We start from the raw sequence: 23,579 nt of genomic DNA, 5'->3' as shown, positions 1-23,579 counted from the left end.
AGTTCGGATTCACAGACCTCCAAGTCATGAGTGATATAGAGATTGCCGTTATTGAATTCCAGAATTGTGATATCCAAAGGGTCAAATAATTTTATTTTTGGCCATCTGAAAGAATTAACGAATGTGGGATAATAAGCAAATAAGCATACAACAAACAAATGGTCAAGCAATACAACGAAGATATAAACAAATGAATAAACAAAACAACATGACAAGAACAACTTGTACATTTTCATAAAACCTTTGATTGAAAGCAAATGGAAATGAAAACTTAACAATATTTACATGCGAAAATGTTAGTCAAAAAGTAAAATTGTTTTCATTGGCTATTTACAGATGCAACTTTTCATGAATTCACATGAATGATAAACCCCTTTTAGTTTACCGAAACTCCTTCCGAACGGGCAGGGACTCGGCTGTCCAATTGGGAATTGATCCTTCGGGGATGTCAGGAAATTCAGCTTCGCCTGGAACACTATCCTCAAATGTTGCCCCAACGAACAATTGAGCCAAACTTGCTTCAATTTCGTCGACTGGATTAACCTCTGATGTGATAACCTCTGTTGGTCGTGGAAAAGTATACCGCAGTGGTGGAATGTCAAAAACCCTTTGCCTGCCCTCTTTCTCTGCTTTCTTACGTTCCTTCATTTCTTTGATATCCTTAGCAATTGGTCGGAACCCTAAGCCAAATGAATCTTTCTTCTCCATAATCTCCACTGGCTTCAAAACTCCTTGCAGATTTCGTCCTAGTCCCTTGTCAAATTCATAACCTCCTCGGATCATTTCCTTAGCCATCATAACACTGGCCTTTGGTAGAACTTGCTCCTCGTTTGTGATCCAACTTACAGAGACGATATCAGCCGTGCTATGGGGAGTCATGGTGACATTGCGGCTTCCATCCTCTTTTGTCCCAGAATCAGTGATTACAAGGCAATCCTCTTCGGCAAATATAGTGATCAGCTTGTCATTCACTACAAACTTTAGCAATTGATGCAATGAAGAAGGCACAGCCCCAGACTTGTGAATCCATGGCCTGCCAAGCAAAACGTTGTAAACACTAGAAAAATGCATGACTTGGCAGGTTATTTGAAACTGGGCGGGCCCCATTTCAACTACTAAATCAATTTCTCCTATTGGCTCTCTTTGCGCTCCATCAAAACCTCGGACTATGGTCCCTGAAGGCCTCAACTTGACGTCTTGCAATCCTAGCTTTTCCAAGGTGCTCCAGGGACATATATTAAGAGCAGATCCATTGTCAATTAATACCTTCGGCAGCATTTTTCCGTTGCACCTCACAACTATGTACAGGGCCTTGTTATGTCCAATGCCTTCCGACGGCAATTCCTCGTCGGAAAAAGTAATTTGCTTGGTGAAGAGTACATTCCCAACTACGTGTGAGAAATTATCAACTGAAATGTCTCTAGGAATTTGAGCTTTAGTCAGTACTTCGAGCAATGCATCCCTATGCACATCTGATGAAAAAAGTAGATCCAACATGGATATTTGAGCGGGCGACTTGCTAAGCTTCTCGATCACATTGTATTCGCTTCTTTGGAGCCTTTTAAGGAAATCTAAGGCTTCTCTCTCGGTAATTGTTGGTTTGGCGGGTGGCTCAGAGTTATTTGCTTGAATCGGAATGGTTGCTTCAAACGGGCTTGCAATTTTCCCCGATCTTGTGACCACTGATACTTCCTTCTTTGCAATTGACCTTTCCCCAATCTGCACGTCAGGTTCATCATAATTCCATGGTACTTGTTGCAGGCTCAGGACAGGCTCCTGCTTCGGGAATTCAATAACCACCGGCTCTAAAGACTCACTCTCAGCTGGCGTGAGATCCAAGATAAAGGGTTTCTCGTCCTCTTCAAATGGCAGTTCTATGACAAAAGGTTGGTCTGTGACCCCAAACACTTCAGCTTTCCTTGCCAATTCTTTGACTGGTTCCACATACTCCGTATCATCCAGAATAACCCCAATGGTATTGGCATGTTCCGGTAAAGGGTTCCTATTTACGTTCGGCCCTTGCGCCTCCCTTTTCCGGATTACAATCTCCCCGGCTTCAACCATATCTTGGATTTTATGCTTAAGCGCTTTGCAATCAAAGGTGGCATGTCCGGGGGCCCCAGAATGATAAGCACAGACAGCTTGTGGATTATACCACGCGGGCATACCATATGGGTAGGTAGGAGGGGGTACTGTACCAATTTTCCCGGCGGCCTTCAACTGGTCATACAATTGGTCCAGAGGCCTGCCTAAATTGGTAAATGTACGGCTAGGGGGTCGGTTGTAAGGTTCAAGAGGTTGAGGATGGTTGTAAACAGGTCTATTTGGTGGAGGAAATCTTGGGTTATATGGAGTGCGAGGTCGGTTTTGAGGTGGATTTGGTTGGGAAATTTGAAAAGGGGTTGAAAGTGGGTTTGGATAGCTTGGGTGAGGTCGAGGGTGGTGGATGTTGGTAGTATATACAGGATGCGGATTTGAGTAGTAAGGGTAATGGGGTTGGTAGGTTGGGCTGTGTTGGTATCGGGGTCTGGGTGAAGGGTTTTGGTTCCAAATAAATGTTGCATCCCCCTCTTTCTTTTTGAACGGCGGCTTCTTCACATTGCTTCCCTGCCCTTGTAAAGCATCCAACTGAGATTTCAGGGCAGAGACATTGACAATCTTCCCGGCTCTCACGAAGTCGTCAAACTCTTCCAATTTATTCACAATTGCAGCAAAAGAACAACCAGTCATGCGGAAAATTTCTTCGAAATATGGAGGATCATGCGCCTTTATGAATGTGCGAATAATTTCATCCTCAGTCATCGGTGGCTCCACCTTCGCAGCTATCTTTCTCCATCTCTTGGCATATGTCTTATGATCTTCAGATGGTCGCCTTTTCGTTCCTTCCAGAGTAGTCCGAGTTGGCGCTAGCTCACAGTTATACTCATATTGTCTAATGAAGGCATTGGACAGATCGAGCCAGGTCTTCACTTCCTCCGGCTTTAGGTTGGAATACCAGTCAAGCGCATCCCCTTCTAAGCTTTCTGGAAATAATCTCAACGGCAAATTCTCGTCATCCACTGGCTTGCCCAACTTGTTAGCAAACAAGCGCAGGTGCGTTTTAGGGTTGCTTGTTCCATCATATTTGTTGAATTTAGGGGTCTTGAACCCCACTGGCAGTTGCACGCTCGGAAACAGGCACAAATCATCATAATCCAACACCCCTTGTTTGCTTAAACCTTGGCTTTTCCGGATAAATTCATCAAAACGATCCAAGCGTTTAAGTAACTTCATATTAATCTGGGCAGACGACTCTCCCATTTCTGGCTTATTTTGAAAAGTGTGCTCCGGCACCACGGGCTCCGCGGTGGTTTGATAAAAAGCTGGTGGGTTCTGATGCATGTTTGGGTCGCTTTGAGGCTGAAATCCTTGACCATAAGGAGGGTAGAAAGGAGGATTTTGAGTAAAAGCATATTGCGGGTTAAAAGTTCCCTCAAAGGTGGTTTGAAATGGAGGAATAACAAATGGTTCGGATTGTGGTTGTGTAGCGGGTACAGGCTCAGGTTGCACTCCGCTACTAACGAGCTCGTCAATCAACTTCTTCTGAGCGGCCATTTCTGACGCCATTTCCCCAAATTTTGTGAGTAACTCTGTCAACTGAACCCCAGGACTTGCAGCTTCCGGCTGGGTAGTGGCAACGGCCTTATCGGATGATTCTGGTTGAGTACTCATGTCTACACGATTCCTTTGGGCCTTACTTCGGGATCGCGTAATAATGGGGCTTTTCCGAAAAGCTATTTTGAAATTTACCTGAAATGAAGAAAGAACTCCCTTAGATAAACCAATGATTACTGAATTTCTGCAATTTATTCAAAAAGAGAAAAAAGAAAAAGGCATGAGTTAGTAATTATTCGAAAAATTCGGATGCATGTCCTATGGGGGGGCCCTTTTTGTGCCAAGGGTAGGCCTAGCATGATGCAACACTTTCGGAATGAGACCCATTAATCAAACCTGTTATTTGACAAACACTTTGTGAGAAGGGATTCATTGCAAAAACCAAATACATCTGTTTACATTATATTGCGAAGGCGATTTTGTACAAGATCACCAAAGTTCCTAAGCCTATCTAGTACAGAGTCTTTACTCTCTCTAGTATATGGCATCTGGACACGTTCGGCTTGATCATATAATTCCCCACATTTCCGCTTCATCTCTTGGCGCCTTTCTCGCTCCTTCTCATATAACCTCTTGTTTTCTTCTGCCTTTCCTTTGTGCACTTCGATGGATTTCTTCAACTGTACCACCTCCATGTCCTTGGCTTTAATGATGGCTCTCAGCTTCTCAATTTCCTCATACGACTCATGTTGCAACCCTTGCGTGGTGGAATCTTTCAACCAATCCTCGTATGGTGCGGTCATTACCCCACTCTGTTTGAGCTCCGGAAGATAACGAATGCTTCTATCATTGGATATTGTTCTCCAAGATTCAGTGATTTGGCTCTTCATAGGGATCTCTTTTGGGCATACCCCCTGATCAAAGAAAATGGTGACTTCACTAAACTCGGAAATCGGTGGCGGCCCCTGAATGCGACCTAGTTGTCTGAGAAATCTTTTCGGGGTATATGAGATGATTCCTTGAGTTCCCAGCAAGAGAACACGTTCGGATTCCTTAGTGCGAAGTATCGGCTCAAAGCAGTCTGTCCAATCTAATACCCACCTAATGTTGAAATCTTGCAATGTTTCCAAGTAATCCACACATTCGGATGCGTTCTTAGGTAGATCTCCCTCGTTGACTCTTTTGGGATGTGTGATTACCCAATTATATCCAACCACCGGCAAACTATCGGCAACTGATGCTTGTCTCTTAAAATGTTCCGTAGCCCATATGTATAAAACCAAGTTCGCCCCATGGAAAAACTTTTCTCCCTTTCGACAACCAGTACAAGCTAAGAAAATATCTGCGAGAATGGTCGGGACTATAGAGCATTGCTTACCCTGAATTCCTAAGAGAAGGTCATTCACAATTTTTGCTGATTTGAAGGCTATCTTTTGATCTTTTCGCGGAAAGAGATAGGTCCCAGCCATAACTACCCCATATACTAGTAGCCTTTTGCGCTCCCATACGGCTTTGGAAGTGAACACAAAATCCGTCACATGCCTCTCGAATCCATCGCGTGGCGCAAATCGTTCAAACAGAATATTCACAGCGACGCCCTGATCTGACCTTCGTAGCACGGACTCTTTCAATCCTATAATTTGACAAAATTCGGCCTTGTCGGAAGCAAATGGAAACACCAAGGCAGTTCCTCGTGTGGGTAAACCAAGGAGGCCAGCTACTTCTTCGAGTGTTATAGTCATTTGCCTATTGCCTATTCTAAAAGCAGTACACTCGGGGTCCCAAAGATGAACTAAAGCCTCTACCAAATAATTGTTGGATTTGATCTGCTTAAAGTCTCCAATTGGTCCTAAAAATTGGGCTACTTGATTCAATTCACTAGGTAACATGAAGGTGGGCCATTGTTGAACCTCAGTTGACGGTATTAACAATTGGTAGATGCGGCGAGGGCAAGCCATCTGATAATGAAGAGAGTAGTTTGTCAATTACCTTACCTACGAGTCTCATTCCTCCAGTTATGCGATAACTTAAACGTGCAGTCCCTTGAAGGGTTAAATACCCATGGGACACAAAAGGGTTGGCTTTATTCCTAAAACGGGATTCCCTACGTGGCGTTCCCTTTCTAGGGTTTATGCATGATGCCATTTTATTAAAACAATAAAATATGCAATTTGAAATGAAACGTGACCTAAGGATCCCTTTATTTGCCAGAGTAGGCCTAAAACGGTATGGCATTATGAATTGATGAACAAAATAAACCATAATTTGTCAAACGTGCAATAGCCTATCTACAAGGGTAGGTCCTAAAAGAAGGTCATGCCAGACCTCTTATTTCTTAATGTTTGTGAATGCCAAAGACAAAAACAAGGAAACGTGAGCTCAACACATAATCACATAACACATTTGGACAAATAGAAAATATAAAAGGCAATAAAGATAAATAAGAAAAGAGGGTTGGGACCCCTCCCCTCGTGAATAGTGTCCCTAGTTCAGGATAATGGCTGACTCTACTCTAGGCAGTTCTAATATGAATGCATGAGACTTGGCTTACTAATGCATCTAGACTCGATAGGTCATAGGCCCCCGAGCCTTCAGACTTAGAAACCAAGGGTCATCAATCCCAAGGTTCTTTGTCGGTGGCTCGAGCGATTCCCCAAACACCGCTACGCACACATCGTGTCACGGCTACGTGTTTGAGTGAATCTATCAAAACCTCAATCTTCGACCAAAAGCTAAAGGCTATCAACCAATAGCTTTAAGCGGAAGATTGAGTGACCCATTGGAACATGCTACACACACATCGTGTCGTGATCACATGTCCAAGTGAGTCACCTAATCCTAATAGGGTGGAGTGGCGTGACAAGCCACTAAAGAAAAATAAAAGGGATAAATAATTAAAGCGTATGCACGTATGCTAGTGCTCGTTTGGAGGGGAGGGATCAAGAACCAACGCGAGGCTCTAAGGTGATGTCCCCCACCCAAATGCAATGCAAGCGCGAGATAAACAAGTAAACATACATCCAATCAACCAATCATACATTTCGCGAGCGAGGGAGTAGTTGGATATGCGTGAAATGCAAAAATCCTAATAAAAGGAAAAATGCAATCCTAAACACCCAAATGTAATATATAAAAAGGTTAAAAGAAGAAAATGGTTGATTAAATCAAATTTGCTTGGACTCTCGAATGTCCCCAGTGGAGTCGCCAACTGTCGCGCCCCATTTTTTGATAAATAAATAAATGGTTTGAAAAAATGTATTTTTTGATTCAATTTGTGGTTGGAAAATGAATTTTGATTTAAAAGAAAAGTGGGCCTCAATGGGGTTTTGAGAATGCGACGATTTGACCCAAAATTATAGTTTAAAAAGGGTTTTTTGAAATAAAAATCGGAGTCGCCACTTGGTAATGAGTTAAGGTGTACCAAGTCACCCAAAAATGAATTTTTACAGAAAAAATAGGAAAAAGTAGTAAAAAACCCCTTTTAAACGACTCCTAGTCCACGCAAACCAAAGAAAAAGATTCGGGAGTCACATTTGACAAAGGGGAAGGCAAGGATAAAAATCCAAGGCACCCCTTTGACCTAGCCAAGGCTAGTTGCGTGATTTAATCAAAGATTTTCTTGTTTTAACCAAAGAATTTATTACATTTGGATGCACTACATGAATGCAAACCCTAGACCTAGGGGTATTGGGGGAAATTTCTCTTCAAAGGTTGAATGGTGCCAATCACATTAATTGTGAAGCCCAATAATGACCCTTTGGAGAGGTCACGAATAATGCGAGTGGGATGCAAATGAATGAAATGCATGTATGCAATGTGAGGACATGAGTTTGAAAAAGTAATAAAAAACAATAAATATGTAAATGAAAATGTGCACGTGAGCGGGCAAGGTATGGTATGTGAAATGATAATATGAAGTGCATGTGTGCAAGTGATGATAAAAGTGTTCGTGTGCAAGTGAAGAAACATAAAGGTGCACGTGTGCAAAATGGGAGGAAAAATGAAAGTGTGATGAGGGTATAAAATGGTAAAGTGGATTTGAAAATGCATGAGCCTAGGGAATTCATGCATATTGGGTACGGGGAGACCTAAATCGTGACTCAATTTGCCCTTTTATAGAGGGAATACAAGCGTGCTAAGGCTTAGAAAAAGCCACACTCGTCTATATCCCATATTTAAGGGGACCCTCAAGCAGATGAACCCTATAACTAGCATGAAATGCAAAAATCCTAAAATGGAGGGAAAAGGGGTTCGAGGGGCATGCAAAATGATAAAATTAAAAAAATGCATGACATGTAATGAACATGCAAACATGTACTAACGAGGGGAAGTCCCTAAGGGTCTAGCGTTGGACTAGCCCATTCTATGAATTCCGACTAGCGTTGGACTAGTGGAAACGTACATTCATCCATCACATTCATCTACACTACGGAAAGCTAGTAAACATGTCAAACACTCATAAACACGTAGCACGTAGCACTTAACATGCTTGACTAGATGCAAAACCTAATAAAACAAGTAACACGTAACACATAGGCATGCAACCAAGCTAATGAAATTATTACATTCACTAACTAAAACAAAAGGGAAAGGGGAAAATGGACCAAATCGCTCGCCAAAGCCCTATTTATTACAAGCCAAGAGGTGTACACATACCCCATAAATGAAAGGAATGAAAGGAATTAAAGAAATGTAAAGAAAGCAAGGTAGACATGCAATTCACTTAGCATATTGGATCATATAGGAGAGATAAACAAAGATAAAAGAAATTATACCTTCCCCTAATGGTAAGCAAATGAAGGAAAATGGCTTCAAAACAATAAAGGGGTCAAGGCATCAATTTAAAAGTAAAGTATAAGCAAAAACACCAAAACCCACCTAATTGCGACTTGAATGAGCTCAAAAAATGCTTAAAGACCAAGAAAACGGAATAACCCGTTCAATTTCCAAATATAGCATCTACTAAAGACCCAAAACAAGCATTACTCAAACATTCAAGTCCAAATAAATCGTTTAAGCACTTCAAAGATTCCAAAAATAAAGAAAAAGAGCCAAACAATGATTGAAGTTGCAATGATTTTAGGACTTAATTACAAGATACTAAAACATGCTTGGGCTATTGTGGCACAAAGAGAAACTTAGAGGGATCAAATTAATTGAATTCTTCAATTTGCTTGGGCCATGGTAAGATAAGGAGAGACTTAGGGGGCCAAAGTGTAAAGAAAAAGCCAAGGAATGGTTCAATTTGCACTTTTAGAAACCAATTACAACCATCAACAACCACTCAAGTCTAATTAACACATTTTGAGAAATTCACAAGCTCAAAAGCAAGGAAGGGGGCCAAGTCATGACTCAAATTGCAATTATTTTAGAACTCAATTGTAAGCTACTAGAACATAGTTGGGCCTTAGTAATATGCGGAGGAACATGGGGGACTGATTTGCAATTTTTTTTTTGAAACTTTTTACATGCCAAATTCATGCAACAAAGAAAACAACGTAAACAAGTTTCTGCAATAAACTTTCGGCAGCTTCCTCTTGTAAACTTCATGCCAGATTTTAAACAAACTAACTAACCAACACCAACTCTCAAACACCCTTGACAACTGAACATTTTTGTTAACTCAATCCCTTCATAAACAACCAACCCTTAAAATGAAATGAAAGATCAAATGATGAACCATATTGCGGCAGAAAATAGAACTTGCTGGAAATTTTATTTCCCAAAAACGCAGGTTCCCATCCAAATGCCTAATTTTGATCTAAACTTTGTTCCCCAGATACCAAAATGGAAAACTAAGCAACCAAATATAAGAACTTCCGCATCTAAAAGGGCCAAAAACTTAACAGGATATCACGCCACATTCTGAAAGAAAAACATGTTTCAAAATCTGCTACAACTAAAGGAGAAGTCTGCTGCAGCTTCATTTACAAATGGGCTCTAGACAGCCTTAAGTATAACCATTTCATTTGTCCAAACTCTGGATTAAGCAATCAAAACAAATAAAACTCACATCCAACAAGCAAAACATAGAAGGAAATTATATAAAACACTTATGGAACTTTTAGGCAAGATGGAAAAAGATTGCTGTAATCTTATTGATTCACTTTGAGTTAAGCGCATATGATATAGCAAGGGTGAAATATCTTGAAGACTTTGCTGGACAGCCTCAATAATAGCCTTTGGTATATAAAAATCCTCCAAACACACACTAAACCCCTCGGAATACAGATTTTCCATCAACAAGGGTGTCAAACAACTGAAGAATCTTAACACCTCCTTAGGACCTTTTTGTAAAGAAATGAGAACATGTTTGGGCTTTTGTGGAACATGGAGAAGCTTGAAGGATTAAATTGATTAATTTTTCCAATTTCTGGGTCATAGTACAACCAAAAGAAACTTGGGGGGTTAAAGTGTAATTTTCTGAAAAAATATTTTCATGCAAACTTTCATGCAATCACGAAAGAAAGAAGAAAAAGAAACCGCTGCAACACTTTGCTCTTTGAGCTTGCATCGGCCAAAACAGAAAATCTGCCCATAACTTTCTTTCAAAACAAACAAAAAAACAAAAAAAAACAGGTTTCAAACACAAACTTGGGACTTCAGCACACCTTCTTTAACCAAACCTTTCACCTAAACACTTCTCAAAAAATTTCAAATAACAAACAGACTAAGTAATTTAAACACTAAGGATTTCAGCATGCCGAATGTAAAGCCTGCTGCATTTTGGTTTCCTAACTCAAATTTCCAATTTTAACACACGACTTTGATTAGATACCTTCAGCTCCAATGTCACAGCTTTAAGCTAAGCAACATGCAACATGATTTCAACATGCAAACAAAGCAAAACATAGAAAAGAAACTCATGCAAATGACTCAAAGAAGTTCATGCATTCTGCAAATTTTCCTTGTTCCTCGTGTGACAACTTATCAGATTTCATGTTCCACCGCAAGTTTAGCTATTCCAATCAAATCCAACTTGAATCAAAGAACAGAATTCCCTACGCATCCTCCTAACGTACACTGACCAGGATTTAACATTAAGAGAATGACCTGAACTATCCATATCAGCCACCAAAACAAAAATGAGTGAAACAGAGGAAGACACCAGCAAAGAGAAAGAAAACCCCTGAAACTTTGATAAAAACCATTTCAACTCTTGCCCACTAACCAATAAACGCAACCCAGAGACAACGAACCCACCCCAGAAATTAAACCACTCAAACTTTAGAACAACCAAACGATACATCTAGCAATGTTGCTGCAACAACAGATACTCTGTTGCAGCTCACTATTGTACCGCAAATTGCTGCTTCGAAATGCAGTCAGCAAAGGCATGAAGACATGATCAAACAGGACCAAAAGGAAAATCGAACCAGTCCAGAAATTTCAACAAAAGACCATCAAAAACTGAGCACTTCGAACTAGCAAACAGAACCCAAACATCTAAACATTTGAACTGATTTGAATTGGTAACATAGGATAGTCTTAAACAGAATTTTCCTTCGGTTAAAACCTTGTATTTGGCACTTAAATCTCACATGCACAACTACTGAACTGATTATCTAGCATTTCCAGTCCAAATTCAGTTCGGTTATTACCAAGAATTCGTCAATCAACCAGCAATTTGTTCAGCTTCCCTCGGATGAACTTGCATGCAAGCCGATTTTGTTTCATCTCTTCTTTTCTAGCTTAATCTGAGCTAACTAACTTCATGCAAGACCTAACCATCCAGTTCTTAGTTAGTTAATAACATTTAAAAGCTCAGATTACTCCAAGAAACAAGATTAACGCTGCATTATCCAAATCAGTTCTCGGTCAACTCATTTCTTTTGCAAAACAGATTTTCTCATGTGGTAATTTCATCATTCAGTCGCACCATCCAACATGCAGACTCTTAATCTCTATCATCTACCATTAATTAGCTTAAATTTGGCTCAGAAATTACCTCTGTAACAACTCAGCTCACGCACAAAAAAAATCTGAAAATTTTTCCTTCCTTCCTCTCGGCTTCACGCACCAGTTCGGTTCGCGAGTTGGTGTTGCAGCTGCGGTTGTTGAAGTGGGTGGATGATCGCAGTTGGTTGAGGGTGAAGGGTGCAGAAATGGGAGGAACTCACGCAGTGTCTTCCTTTCCGTTGCTCTAGCTCACGGTCTGGACAGACAGGAGAAGAAGAAAGATTGCAGCTCGCTATTTTCTTTCCTCTCGCGGTGCTTACCAGGTAAGTCTCTCTCTCTCTTTTGGTTGTGGCTGGAAGGAACCAGAAATACTCCCCCACTCTCACTCTTCCTCACAGTTTCAAGCAGACAGCAGAAAAGAAACCTCGCTCTCTGTTTTCTTCCTTTTTTTTTTTTTCTCGGTCGGTATTACCTACGTAACTAATCACTCCAGCTCCTTATCAGTCGGTGGTGTCAATACCGAAGCTCTCCACTCAACTTCTACTTCTAAGGTTCACACAACATTCACGGCTTTAGTTAGTTTTTTTTTCTTTTCTTTTCTTTTTTTTCTTTTCCTTAACTTAATAATTTAACAAAAATAATAGTAAAACTAAATAATAATAAAAACAACAATTTTAATTACAAACACATCAAAATCAATCAAACTAAAAATAACAAAATTACCATTTTCGATCTTTTCTTTCATTTTCATCATTTTTCATCATTTTTTCCTTCTTTTCTTTTTTTTTTTTTCAAAATAAATTAACAAAAATAAACCAAAATGCCAAAAGATTAAATTTGAATGTATTTTTGTGAACAATTTTCTTTTTTTCTCTTTTTCCATGATTTTTCTACGTTAAAACTTAAGAATTAAAATAGAAACTAGAAACTAAAAAAAAACTAAAAGCAACCACGACAAATGAGAATAAAAAGTAAAAGAAATTACACCAAAAATTTGGTGTCTACAAAATAAACAAACAAATTAAACACTAGAGAGATTTGGCTATGATTAGGCTCATTTGTACTCCAGTTCAAAAGCTATTCAAGAATTTGCAAGTTAAAGGAATCTTGTCAAGAAAACCTTGAAATGTGTAAACATTAAGTTAAGAGTAAATTTGTGTATATGTCTGCAATCATTCTCCTCAAACTAAATATATCCCTCGACAAAAAGTTTTGGGCTGCTTTCGATTTTCTAAAAGTTTTCCAGACTCAAGGCATATTCTTTAATTATTGAATATAAGTAAAGAACGAAACTCTTCTTCTGTATAACTTTAAGTGAAGTCGCACTCGAAAATCAAGAAAGAAGCTTGAAGGCAATATTTTGTCTCTAACTTAAAACTTTTAATGTTGAATAAGGGGGAAAATATTCAAATAAGAAAATGATTTATTAATTAACATTAACCTAGAGATCAACGTAACGTAAAATTAAGAGGCAAAAAACAAAAAGGTGATTATCATTGCCATAAAATGTTACCCACTTGTATTGCTGAGAAGTTGCTGGGAAATTAGTAAACGCGACAAATTCAGAATTTTTTATTTCCCATCTCAGGATTGACACCAACTAAGTAATGCTTTAAAAAAAAAACAACTAAATAATGCTTTAGGTAAAGATGTTCACGATTACTCAAAGCTGCTATTAACGTTGTGAAATATAGTCTTGCATTTACACTCTAAACATCCTTGAAAATTTGTCAAACGAGATTCATTTTTTTTCTACTTCTTTAGGAAGAGTTAAATGTACAGCAAACAATCTCAACCTGAAAATAAGAGTTGCCATCTGGCAAGATGTACCTAACTACCTATTTAGTCTTTGTACAAATGGTTTGTACTACAAAAGGTAGTTTTGTGTAATGACCAGAGGGCAGTTCTGAACTTTGACAGACATTCCTGATCAGGTTACTAGCTTAGGCCACAATCTGTCAAATTTTGCTCCCACAATCCTGGCACACCCACAACTCACCATCACTCCAGCAGTTAATTTGCAGAACAGTTAGGGTACAAACTAAATGCACAGCAGAGCACAGAATATACCCCAGAAGCACATACCATCACACCTGCAACACCTATAACCACAGGGATTGGCCCAGTGACCAGAGAAAAATTTAACACTCTCAAAGTTCTCCCTGTCAGGTTCAATGTTCGAATTCTTGGCTTGGCAGTGGGAGATGAGAAGGGTGTGGAGGTGGATGGGATGATAAAAATTAAAAAAAAAATTCCCATTTTGACACAACACATTTGACTAACTGAAAAAGCACAAATACAAGATCGTATCAGATTTTGTATTTCCATTTATTAGATGAAACATATCTTTTACATAGAACTCACTAAGGTAAGTTTATATTCCATCATGTAAGCTTCAAAGATACTTGAGAAGCAAGTGTAAACATCTGGAACAAATCATAAGTATATCCATCCTCAATATTTGAGCAATCAATTTAATCAAACAGTACATTAAGTTGTTATTAAGACAAAGCAACTTATTTATGCATTACAACGACAAATATGACATCAATACAAACAGAACCATACAGAAGATAGTAACGCTTACGGCAGACGATCGTTAGCCTGATCATCTGTGTGAATTTCCGACGATGAAGAAGACTCCTCAATTTCTTCTGGTAACCATCCGTCTGAATCTCCATCTGACCATGAAGAAGACTCATCAACTTCTTCCGAGATAAGGATTTTAAGATCCATGTTTCCATAATCCATCTGTTGTTTCTTAATGTCCCGAGCTAAATCTCCAGCAGAGTATAGGCATCCATGCACCTCAATCAATTGAAGAGTTAAAGTATCCTGTAAACAAGAAGGGAGCTCTTCCAATTCCGCGCAACCCTCCAAAATTAATCTCTCAAGACTGGGAAAATGCACTCCTGTGCCCATCCACCTGACCATCTTCAAGGATTCCAATTTCAAGAACTTGAGTTTAGGGAAGATTTCCTCCTCTTCCATGCATTCAATGTCTCCCATGTCCCATTCCTTTTCCGCAGCTGCTTGTCGGATTAATTTGAGAGCCTCAAGATTGGGTAGCTTTCTGATTGTGCAAATTATACTCCATGAGAAGTCCTCCAGTGTCAACTTTTTCAGATTCAAGGGGGGATGAAATTCAATACAATTTGCAGTAATTTTACCCAGTAGCAGCTTTAGTGATTCTAGCTGACTCAGAGAGTCCATTGCCACGATCCTTGTGCTCTCACTAGAAGATTCCTCTGACTGTAGCAGACAGCATTTCAGTCTGCGGATATTTGGAAACTTCATCATCATCTTTTCCATGCTTTGCCCGAGATAAAGCTTTGGAGTGGAAAACGTGTGTAAATTGTATAACATACAGGGGCCTTCAGGATTTTCCTTTGCCAACCTAAGATCAATCAAAGCACCACGTACTTGTAGATGCCTCAATTTCTGCAATTTCCAAAAAATATCTTCCAACGATGAAAGAACAAAATCAGAATAATGTGTTGTCACAAGAAACGTTTCCAAGCTCGAGAGGTTTTCCAGCGAGGGTGGGATGCATTTGATCCAACCCGAAACAGCCAAGTACCTCAACTGAATGAGCAACCCTAATTCACACAGGAAAGTAAAACCAAGACTAATTTGTTCCAAATCCAACACTTGAAGAAGTTTCAGGTGACAAACAAAGGATGAGTTGTATGATACTCCACGGCCCCAATACCATGAGAAGAATGTAATAGAGAGCGTACATGGGGACAAAATATCTTTGACTTCACAAAATGCTTTGGCTGAGAGTGAATAGATAACCGATATGGGTAGTGTGGTTCATCAAAATTAAGAAATCCATCACATCCTCGTATCAAATGTAGAAAATTTTGATCTTGAGCTTTTCCCAAACAAAAGACATGCAACAAATCATGAATGTGACACGTCTTGGCCCCGCCAATGGATCTTTGTTGCCCCTCCATAACCAAGCTTCTGTTGATTAGAGCTATTAAATAGCCTTCTGCTAATTTTTCAAGGCTCTCTGATTCCTTCTTTCGCACAAATCCTTCAGCGATCCACAGCAACATCAACCTCTTTACAGAAATTTCTTGGTCTTCTCTAAATGCACTGAAGTAAAGAAGGCATGGCTTCAAATGGTCAGGCAGATGCTCGTAACTCAACTCTAATATGCTCTTGCATTGTTCTGTGGCACCAATCTTGCTGTTTGAGTCTAGCCTTTCTGCTACCTCTTCCCAACGACCTTGATCTAGAGTCCCAAGAATTCCAGATATGATGACGATTGATAAAGGCAGTCCATTACAGTTTTTTGCTATTTGCCTCCCAAGAACACTTAGCTCTACAGGATAGCCACCTTCTATGGTAATTGACAGCTTCTTCTGTAGTAACTCCCAGCTTTCTTCTTCATCAAGTGGCCGAAGATGGTGAGATTCACCAATAATCCCATGATGTCGACTTGTAAAGAGAATTCTGCTTCCGTTGGTATCATCCGGGAAAGATATTTTCAAAGCATTCCATGCCTCAATGTCCCAAATGTCATACAAAACTATAAGATACTTCTGTTTCCTCAAGTGTTTGCAAAGCTTGTGAGCCAAATCATCTTCATCAAACTCCGAATATTGAGCTTTTGGATCAATGCATGCCAAGATCCCAAGCAACAGATCTTTTTTGCAATATACTTGAGAGATACAACACCATGCAAGAATATGGAAGTGAGATGTAATTGACGGGTCACGGTAAACTCTATCTGCCAGAAACGTCTTGCCTAGTCCAGGCATTCCCACAATGGAAATGATGTCCAACTGCAGCGATCCTCCTATAAGTTGACCAATAATTGTTTGCTCCTGATCCTTCAGATCTACCACAGCTTTATTGATTGTTGAGATACTACCCTGTGATGGCACCTGGTGAAATACTCCACTCCACTTCCTTCCTGCTATTTCAAAACAAATTACAAAGAGAACGAAAGATCATTAACAATATCTGGAGAGCTAATATCATCATCTTTTAAACTATTGCAGGATATTACCTTGTGATGACACATCCCTCAAACCATGGGTAGGTTTTTGGGCTTCGATGCTGTCAGTCTCCCCTGTCTTAGTTTTAAGAAGCTTAATTTCTGCTGTGACATCATCAAATAGCAGAAGAGAATAATATGATATATCTCCAACAATTAAGGAGTCAATAACAAACACTGCCTTGTATGCCACTTCCACAACATGACTACTAAGAGCTTGGAGCTCTTCAGGGTGGTTGCTTTGATCCCTGTTGTTTTCCAAGAATGATCTTAAGAATACAAGACCATCTTGCACTGTTTGAAGTTGAAGCTTTTCCTTATCTACGTGCTGCTCCAAATTATTTTCCAAGAATGATTTCAAGAATGACAAATCTTCTTGGATTGTTTGTGGTTGGAGCTTGGCATCCTGGCTGTGCTGCTCCGTGGCATTCTTTAAGTATAGCCTTAAGAAATGAACTCTATCCTTTGCAAAAGTAAATATAGGATCAACTTTACAAGTTGCCAGTTCCTTCAGCTTTTCTTGGAGAAGATTGATAATCCCCAGCACATTAGTAGTAGGGAAGTTGAACCTTGGCACTACAGGATAGCTTTCATCAACAGCTGCCTTGATAGTGTTTATCCTCCCCAGCAAACAAAAGAGCTTAACATCTATTTCCTCAGCTGAAGCTACTTGAAGGTCATTCTGATAAAGTGAAAAAATTACAATCCCAGCGTCATTGACCACAGCTCCAATAAGATCCTTGATTTTTCCCTCTATCCCATCGTACTTCTCCTTATTGAGAATGTTTCTTAAGAATCGCAGTCCCTCAAAAAGCATCCGCAATTGATGCTTCAAAGATACCACAAAATAGGCAGGACAATTTAGTAGTAACTCCCCAAGATGACCTAGGAGAGAATCAACAAATTCAGTCACTATAATCACATCCTTCTTGGCAGACAGAGTGGGGGAAGTTGTTCCAGATTCAAGGACGCAAATATATGTGAGATGGGCTCGGTGATCAACACGCATGATCTTGTCTGTTAATTCAGAAATCTTTGAGTCCATCCAGTTGAGCTCTTGATAGTCATATCTGAAAAACCAGCAAATGTAACAAAGATGTGCTGCAGATAAAGCCACAACTGCACAGTGCTCCGAGAGTTTCCTCTTGGACTTGCCTTGCAAACTGGCAAAGAGAATGAAAGTTCTAAGGAACACTAGCTTCTCTTGAATCGGTTCCAACAATTTTGCAAGTCTTGAATCACAGGCTTCGCCCCAGATGACAATATCCTCAAGGTTTTTTAAGAGAAAATTGAAGAGTTCCATGAATTCATCTCTCAAGCCAGAACTGGATGTTAAAAGGCTATCTACATTCGAATTACGACTCTCGCTGCGATAGCGGTACCTGTGGAATAATAAGTCCGGCATCTTAACATACGATTTACTGAAATTTTGCCTATAACTCTTTAAGATTCTTCTTAAATTGGAGATCGCCCCAGCCAATTCGCTGGGGGGCAATCCATGCTCCAATTGAGAAAGAAAAGAGCAAAACTGCTGGCAATTTTCACGAACAGAATCTCTAAAAATTTCAGTTCTCGTTGACGAATAACACAATTTCCTTGCACACAGGAAAAATATCTTCACTAGGCTCAACTCTACCTTCAGCTGCTTCAGATCATGAACATCCTTGCAGAAATCTATGATCGAATCAATGCAAGTCATTGCCTCGGTAGACGGAGTGAGTGACCGCGATTCCCAGACAAAGTGAATTCCATCTCTTAAAACCCAACAACAAAGACGAGCTGCGAATAGAGCCGCAAATGGAAATCGCTCGATATATTCAAGGCGATTCACCCAGCCATAACTGAAATCCCCGCGATTCACCCACCCCGAACTGAAATGTTTCACAAATGGAAATCGCTTGATAAATTTGAGGCTATTCCCCCAGCCTGAACTGAAATGTTTCACAAATGGAAATCGCTTGATAGGATGCCCTTGCGGTAATGTTGAGTAAATAAGAACAGGTTTCCAGACTTCTGCAAATCTTGAATCACAGAGTACACCAAGGCGGAGAATGCACTCAACATTCAGTTGGAAGGATGTGAAAAGATCAATGACTTCACTTTTCGCACAAGACATCTCTTCCCATCCACCCGTCCAGTCATTATCCCAGCGCTGCTGCAAATATCTCGTTCTGGATTCCGAAAAGAGTGGCACCATGGAATCCCACATCCGTTTGTAAAAATCCCTGATTTGTTGCCCAAAATTCACTATACTTTCTCGATCTGCTACAGTGGAGGGCAATCCATCCTTAAGAAGAAGAGAATAAAAACCCTGCCAACCTTGATGAACAGAATCGTCAAGACATCGGGTCTGTTGCCTAAAATTCTTCAAAAAATCTCCAAAAATGAAGGTTGCTGCAATTGAGTCGAAGCTGGACGATGCCTGATCTAATTCAGAAGAAGAGTAAATCTGCTCCCTTTCGTCACAAACAAAATCTACAAGACTTTTAAAAGAAATCTCCAATTTCCATGCAGCCAGAAAATACTCTCTCACTTCTTCTAATTCCCCCTTCAACTTGTCGAAATAATCCTCCTCCCCGATGAAAACACCCTTGTCCACCAGCAACTGCAGCATATGCAAGATCGTTTCAGTATTCCGAATAAATGATGCTCCTCCCGGAAGAACCTCCTCCATGACTGAGAGTTTACACTTTTTCTGATAGAAATTTGTCAAAACCAGCGGACAGGAGCACTATCCATGTCTCTTAATAGAAGTATTCGTAGGTTCCCCAACTTAATACGACGAGCGATAATTATAAAGTAAAAGAAAATATGCCTTTTGTGACTTTTAAGCTGCTTTTTGTAAGTGGATTCCTATGTATTTTGTGAGTGGACTCCGTTGCTCCTTGGAAAAAGTAGATTCATATGCCTTTTGTGTTGGTTGGCATCAACTCAAAATCAGAGGAATAAGCAAAATTTGTCCAACTACATCTCATGTCTCAGTAATGCTAAATTTTTCTACCTGATTAATCAACTGCCTAGACTCTTCAAATTCTCTCTGCACATTTGTAAGCAAAAGTGTAAGCATCTCCGTCGAAAAAGAATGTAATAAACTTTTTATAAAAAAAAGTTGTAAGCATACAGCTTTTTATAAAAGGAAGGACTTTTATTTTATGTTCCTGCAGAGGCCCCATCCTGGGTCTAGACACGTGGCAGCCCAGGTTTGGACGAGCTGGGCCTCGACCTCAGGCCCTTGGCAACCGTCCTGGGCCGTGCCGCCACTAGGGCTCCAGAAGAGCCAGGGGACCGTCCCGCAGAGGTCGGAGGAGATCCCTCTCCGTGCGGGATAAGGGCTATGCCAGGCAAGTCCCGAAACGTACGGAGGTCGGACTCTCAGGAAGGTATAAATGGCAATGCACGCCACTGACACAAGGTACGCTCTCTACTGGCACATTACGCTGAACTGTCTTACCTCCCGCTTCATCCACCGGAGCACTAAATTCATTATGAGTTTTTGCCTTTTTAAGTTCGAAACCTACACTAGCACACTCGGTGCTCCCTCACTCAGTGTCCTAGTGGGGGGCTAGGGGGATGAATGATAATGGACGTGTGACGCCTTTAAAAGTGTGGGAGTGCTCGACCCCAAGAGGTCGGCACGACAGAGAACTTTGAAGGAGTCTGAAAGTTCAACGCTCGGCCAGGAGGTCAGCGTAAATGCCTTTAAAGCGTGATGCTCGACCCCAAGAGGTTGGCACGGGTTAAAGCTTCAAAGGGGAGGCTCAACCCCAAGAGGTTGGCTCGGCTCCAAGCATTAGTATCTGAGGGTTCTGCGTTCGACCCAAGAGGTCGGCATGAATACCTCTAAGGCTCGACCCAGGAGGTCGGCGTAAACACTCCTACAGTATGGTGCTCGACCCAGGAGGTCGGCACGACGAGGAACCACGTGATGCAAATTCAACGCTTGGCCCAGGAGGTCGGCGTGAATGCCTTTAAGGTGTGGTGCTCGACCCCAGGAAGTCGGCACGGCTTTAAAGACTTTAGGACTTGAAAGTCCGATGATGCTCGGCCCCAAGAGGTCGGCGGGGCGTGAACTATTTTGGGTTGGTTAGAATTCGGGAGTTCGACGCTCGACCTAGGAGGTCGGCATGAACGCCTTCAAAACCAGACGTTCGACCCAGGAGATCGGCAGGAATATCCTTAAAGTTTGGTGCTCAGCCCCAAGAGACTGGCACGTCCTCTTGGTGGGTCTATTTGGTGCTCGACCCGGGAGGTCGGCACACGGTTTTAATAGTCTGATTGCCTTTGACAATTTAGCTGTTGGATTAAAAAGGGGATATATTCGGTGCTCGACCCAGGAGGTCGGCACATGGTGGTGGCTGCTAGAGTGGGTCGCAGGCGAGAATTGCAAGGAAATTTCCTTCGAGTTTTATATATGCATTCAAAGCCTATCTATTACAAAACTTCCAAATCGCCTATCTATTACAAAGCCTACCGAGCTATAAGAGGAAGACAACTCGGACCCTCTTCTTCTTGCTGGTAGCCTGTTTGGAGCAGGGGCTGAAGGTACACCTTAAGCATGTTGAGAGGCGTATGGTGAAGGCTATTCAGAAAGATAGCTGGGGAGGCCCTGGGACAGGGGGCCCATCCATTTCGAATGGACCTTCAAGAGCATTTTCAATTGGAGCATGGTCACGTCCTTATAAGAAAATGGAAAGGGTTCCTGGAGTGGTCGCTGCCCTAGGCCACCAGCTCTTTCCCTGAAACTCTGCCAGGAACCTCGTCCTCCTTCAGGGGAACCTCCGCCAGGTCCGCTCCTACATCAGACCTTCTCGCCAGCTCCTTCAGGGCATGCCCCTTGCAGTACCCGTCAAAGAGCCAGTCTACCCTATCCTCGGCTTTAGGATTGTACTCCTAGAACGCGGACAAGTCAAAGCCAGGTAGGCCGAGCTCCTTGACCCGGTCCAGAGCTCGCGTGAAGCCGATCTGGAGGATGGGCTCGTTGAGGAGGGCGACGTCCGCGGCAAACTGTTGGGAGGAGATGAACTCCCGAACAGCCTTCTTCCGTTCCCGGCTGACGGTGCCGGAGAGCTCGATGGCGTGGTCTTCCTTCAGCTTGGCCACGCCGGCCTTTTCTTGGTCGAGCTGGACCTGAGCCGTCTCCAGCCCCTTCTCGGCCTTACCCAATTTGGCCTTAAGGGAGTCCGCCTCCTTAAGGGCCTGGGTAAGCCTCTGCTCTGTCTCCCGATTCTTCTTTCGCAACTTCTCCAAGTCGGGAGACAGCTCGGAGAAGCGAGTCGCCAGGGCAGCACCAGCGGCGTTAGCCTGAGGAGGAGGGAAAACAGGTCAGCATGTTACGCTATCTAACCAAAACACAGGAGGACAACTGGCCCAAGGGGCTAGAAAACTTACTTGAGCTTGGGCGGTGTAGTACGCGTCCTGGAGCTCGGAGGGGCTCGCCAGCTCCATCCACCTCCTATCGCGCGGGAGGACCGAGCCCGCCATAAGCTCGTGAGCCACCTCGGAAAACTGGGCTCGGTCGTTGATGGAAAGCTCCCAGGACGGACAGAAGTGGCGGGAGTCGTGCATGGTGGGGGCCTGGCCCGCCTTCAGGGGGCTATGTGGCGAAAGTGCCACAAGCTCGCGGGAGGTGACTCCCGAGCATGCTCCTCCGCGGAGCCAACGCCCAGGTGGATTGGCCCCCCCGAGGTCATCTGGAGGGGAGGGGGCGGTGTTGAGATCAGTGCCAGCCTCTTCCCGGGCTGGGAGGGCTCGTCCCCTCGACCCCTCTTCTGCCCGGTCGCCTTCTTCTTGTTGTTGGCAGCCTTCTTGGAGGGGGATGAGGTGTCTTGCGCTTCCTTCTGGGGGCTTGGCCGCCTCCTGGGGTCGGGGCCGCCCCAGGGGTCCTTGGCCGCCTCTGGCTGAGGGGTGGGGTAGTCTCCTCAGTGGACGCGCCCAGTAGCTTGGAGAGCCTCCTCACTGCGAGAAACACCGCCAGGTCGGCCAAAAACAGGTCAGTAGGGAAAATATATAACGTGAATGCAAATGCAACGAGCTACAGGGACAGAGTCGGCGTTACAGGCGTCGAGGTCGATAGGGGAGGCCACCACCTCGCCGGGGGACCCGGACAACGTCCCCATCAGCCCGATCACAGAGATCTGCTGGGTGGAGAACTTGGTGGCATGGAGCTTCACCTTAGAGCTCACCAGCTGGATGAGGGTCTCTGAGTCCAGGTCCTCCGGGTAGGGATCGGATTTGACCTCCCCGATCTTCCACACGGTGGCATCACAGCCGGTGGATTTGACAAAGAAGAAGTCCCCCTTCCAGTTCTTGACGGAAGTAGGAAACGCGAAGAACAGGTCTTGGGTGCCCTTATCCCCCCGACCTTGGTTCCCGGTACGGCGGAAGAAGTAATACCACCCAGCGAGGGAGGTATTGAGGATGTAGGCAGCTCGGAAGAGGGAGAGAGAGTAAGGGATGGAGCAGATTCGGCAGTAGATCAGGAATCCTATGATGATCCTGATCGAATTAGGATGGACCTGGGTGATCCTGAGCCCCCAATAGCTCAGGATCTCAGACAGGGCTGGAGGGATTGGCAGTCGGAGCCCCCCGATCAGCTGCTCCTTGTAGATGGCTACAAAGCCAGGGGGAGGTCGGCTGGCTCGGTCGTTGGGCCCGGCAGCCCTTGACTCGAAGGCCGGAGGGATGGAGAATGACTTGACCAACTCGGTCACCGCCTCGGGGGAGATGGTGACCTCTTCGTGGTCGGGTTAACCGTAGTTGGGTTCGGGATCATCCCCCTGCTCAGGGGCAGGGGTCCCCTCGGAGGAATCCCTATCCTCCCAGCTCCTCCCAGGGCTCCGCCCGGGGATTCATGTGGAGACTGGGGAGAAGGGACGGAGTCGGCCTGTTGCTCGATATAGGCATCGAACTCGGCCGCCTCCTCTAGGTCCCGGGCAGAAGGAGAGCTCATGATAACAATGGGCTCGAGTAAGTCAGGAATGGGGAAGTACGGATTAGAAGAAGAAGAAGAGGGAGGAGAAGGAGAAGGTGACGATGAAGATGAGGACGAGGATGAGGAAGAAATGAAGATTCTGGG

The 23,579-nt window shown here is 42.8% G+C and overlaps 1 protein-coding gene across 1 annotated transcript; it reads right to left on the bottom strand.

Moving 5' to 3' along the window:
• Positions 1–14,076: 14,076 nt before the first annotated feature.
• LOC113772328 (putative late blight resistance protein homolog R1A-4) lies at positions 14,077–19,178 on the bottom strand. Its single transcript, XM_027316924.1, has 4 exons — positions 16,517–19,178; positions 15,190–16,420; positions 15,074–15,092; positions 14,077–14,934 (listed from the first exon to the last, which is right to left on the bottom strand). The coding sequence occupies exons 1-4, from the start codon at positions 19,176–19,178 to the stop codon at positions 14,077–14,079; spliced, it is 4,770 nt and encodes a 1,589-aa protein (XP_027172725.1).
• Positions 19,179–23,579: the final 4,401 nt, after the last annotated feature.

The sequence above is a fragment of the Coffea eugenioides genome, chromosome 1 (assembly GCF_003713205.1).
Source record: "Coffea eugenioides isolate CCC68of chromosome 1, Ceug_1.0, whole genome shotgun sequence".
Lineage (NCBI taxonomy): Eukaryota > Viridiplantae > Streptophyta > Magnoliopsida > Gentianales > Rubiaceae > Coffea > Coffea eugenioides.
The sequence above is the reverse complement of the archived record's forward strand: the minus strand, read 5'-3'. Positions and strand labels throughout refer to the sequence as shown.

Excerpts from the sequence above, each read along its gene's own strand:
- LOC113772328 (XM_027316924.1), bottom strand. The coding sequence starts at position 19,178 with ATGGAGGAGGTTCTTCCGGGAGGAGCATCATTTATTCGGAATACTGAA. Across the intron at positions 16,421-16,516 it reads GAGGGATGTGTCATCACAAG|GAAGGAAGTGGAGTGGAGTA; the intron begins GTAATATCCTGC and ends TTGAAATAGCAG.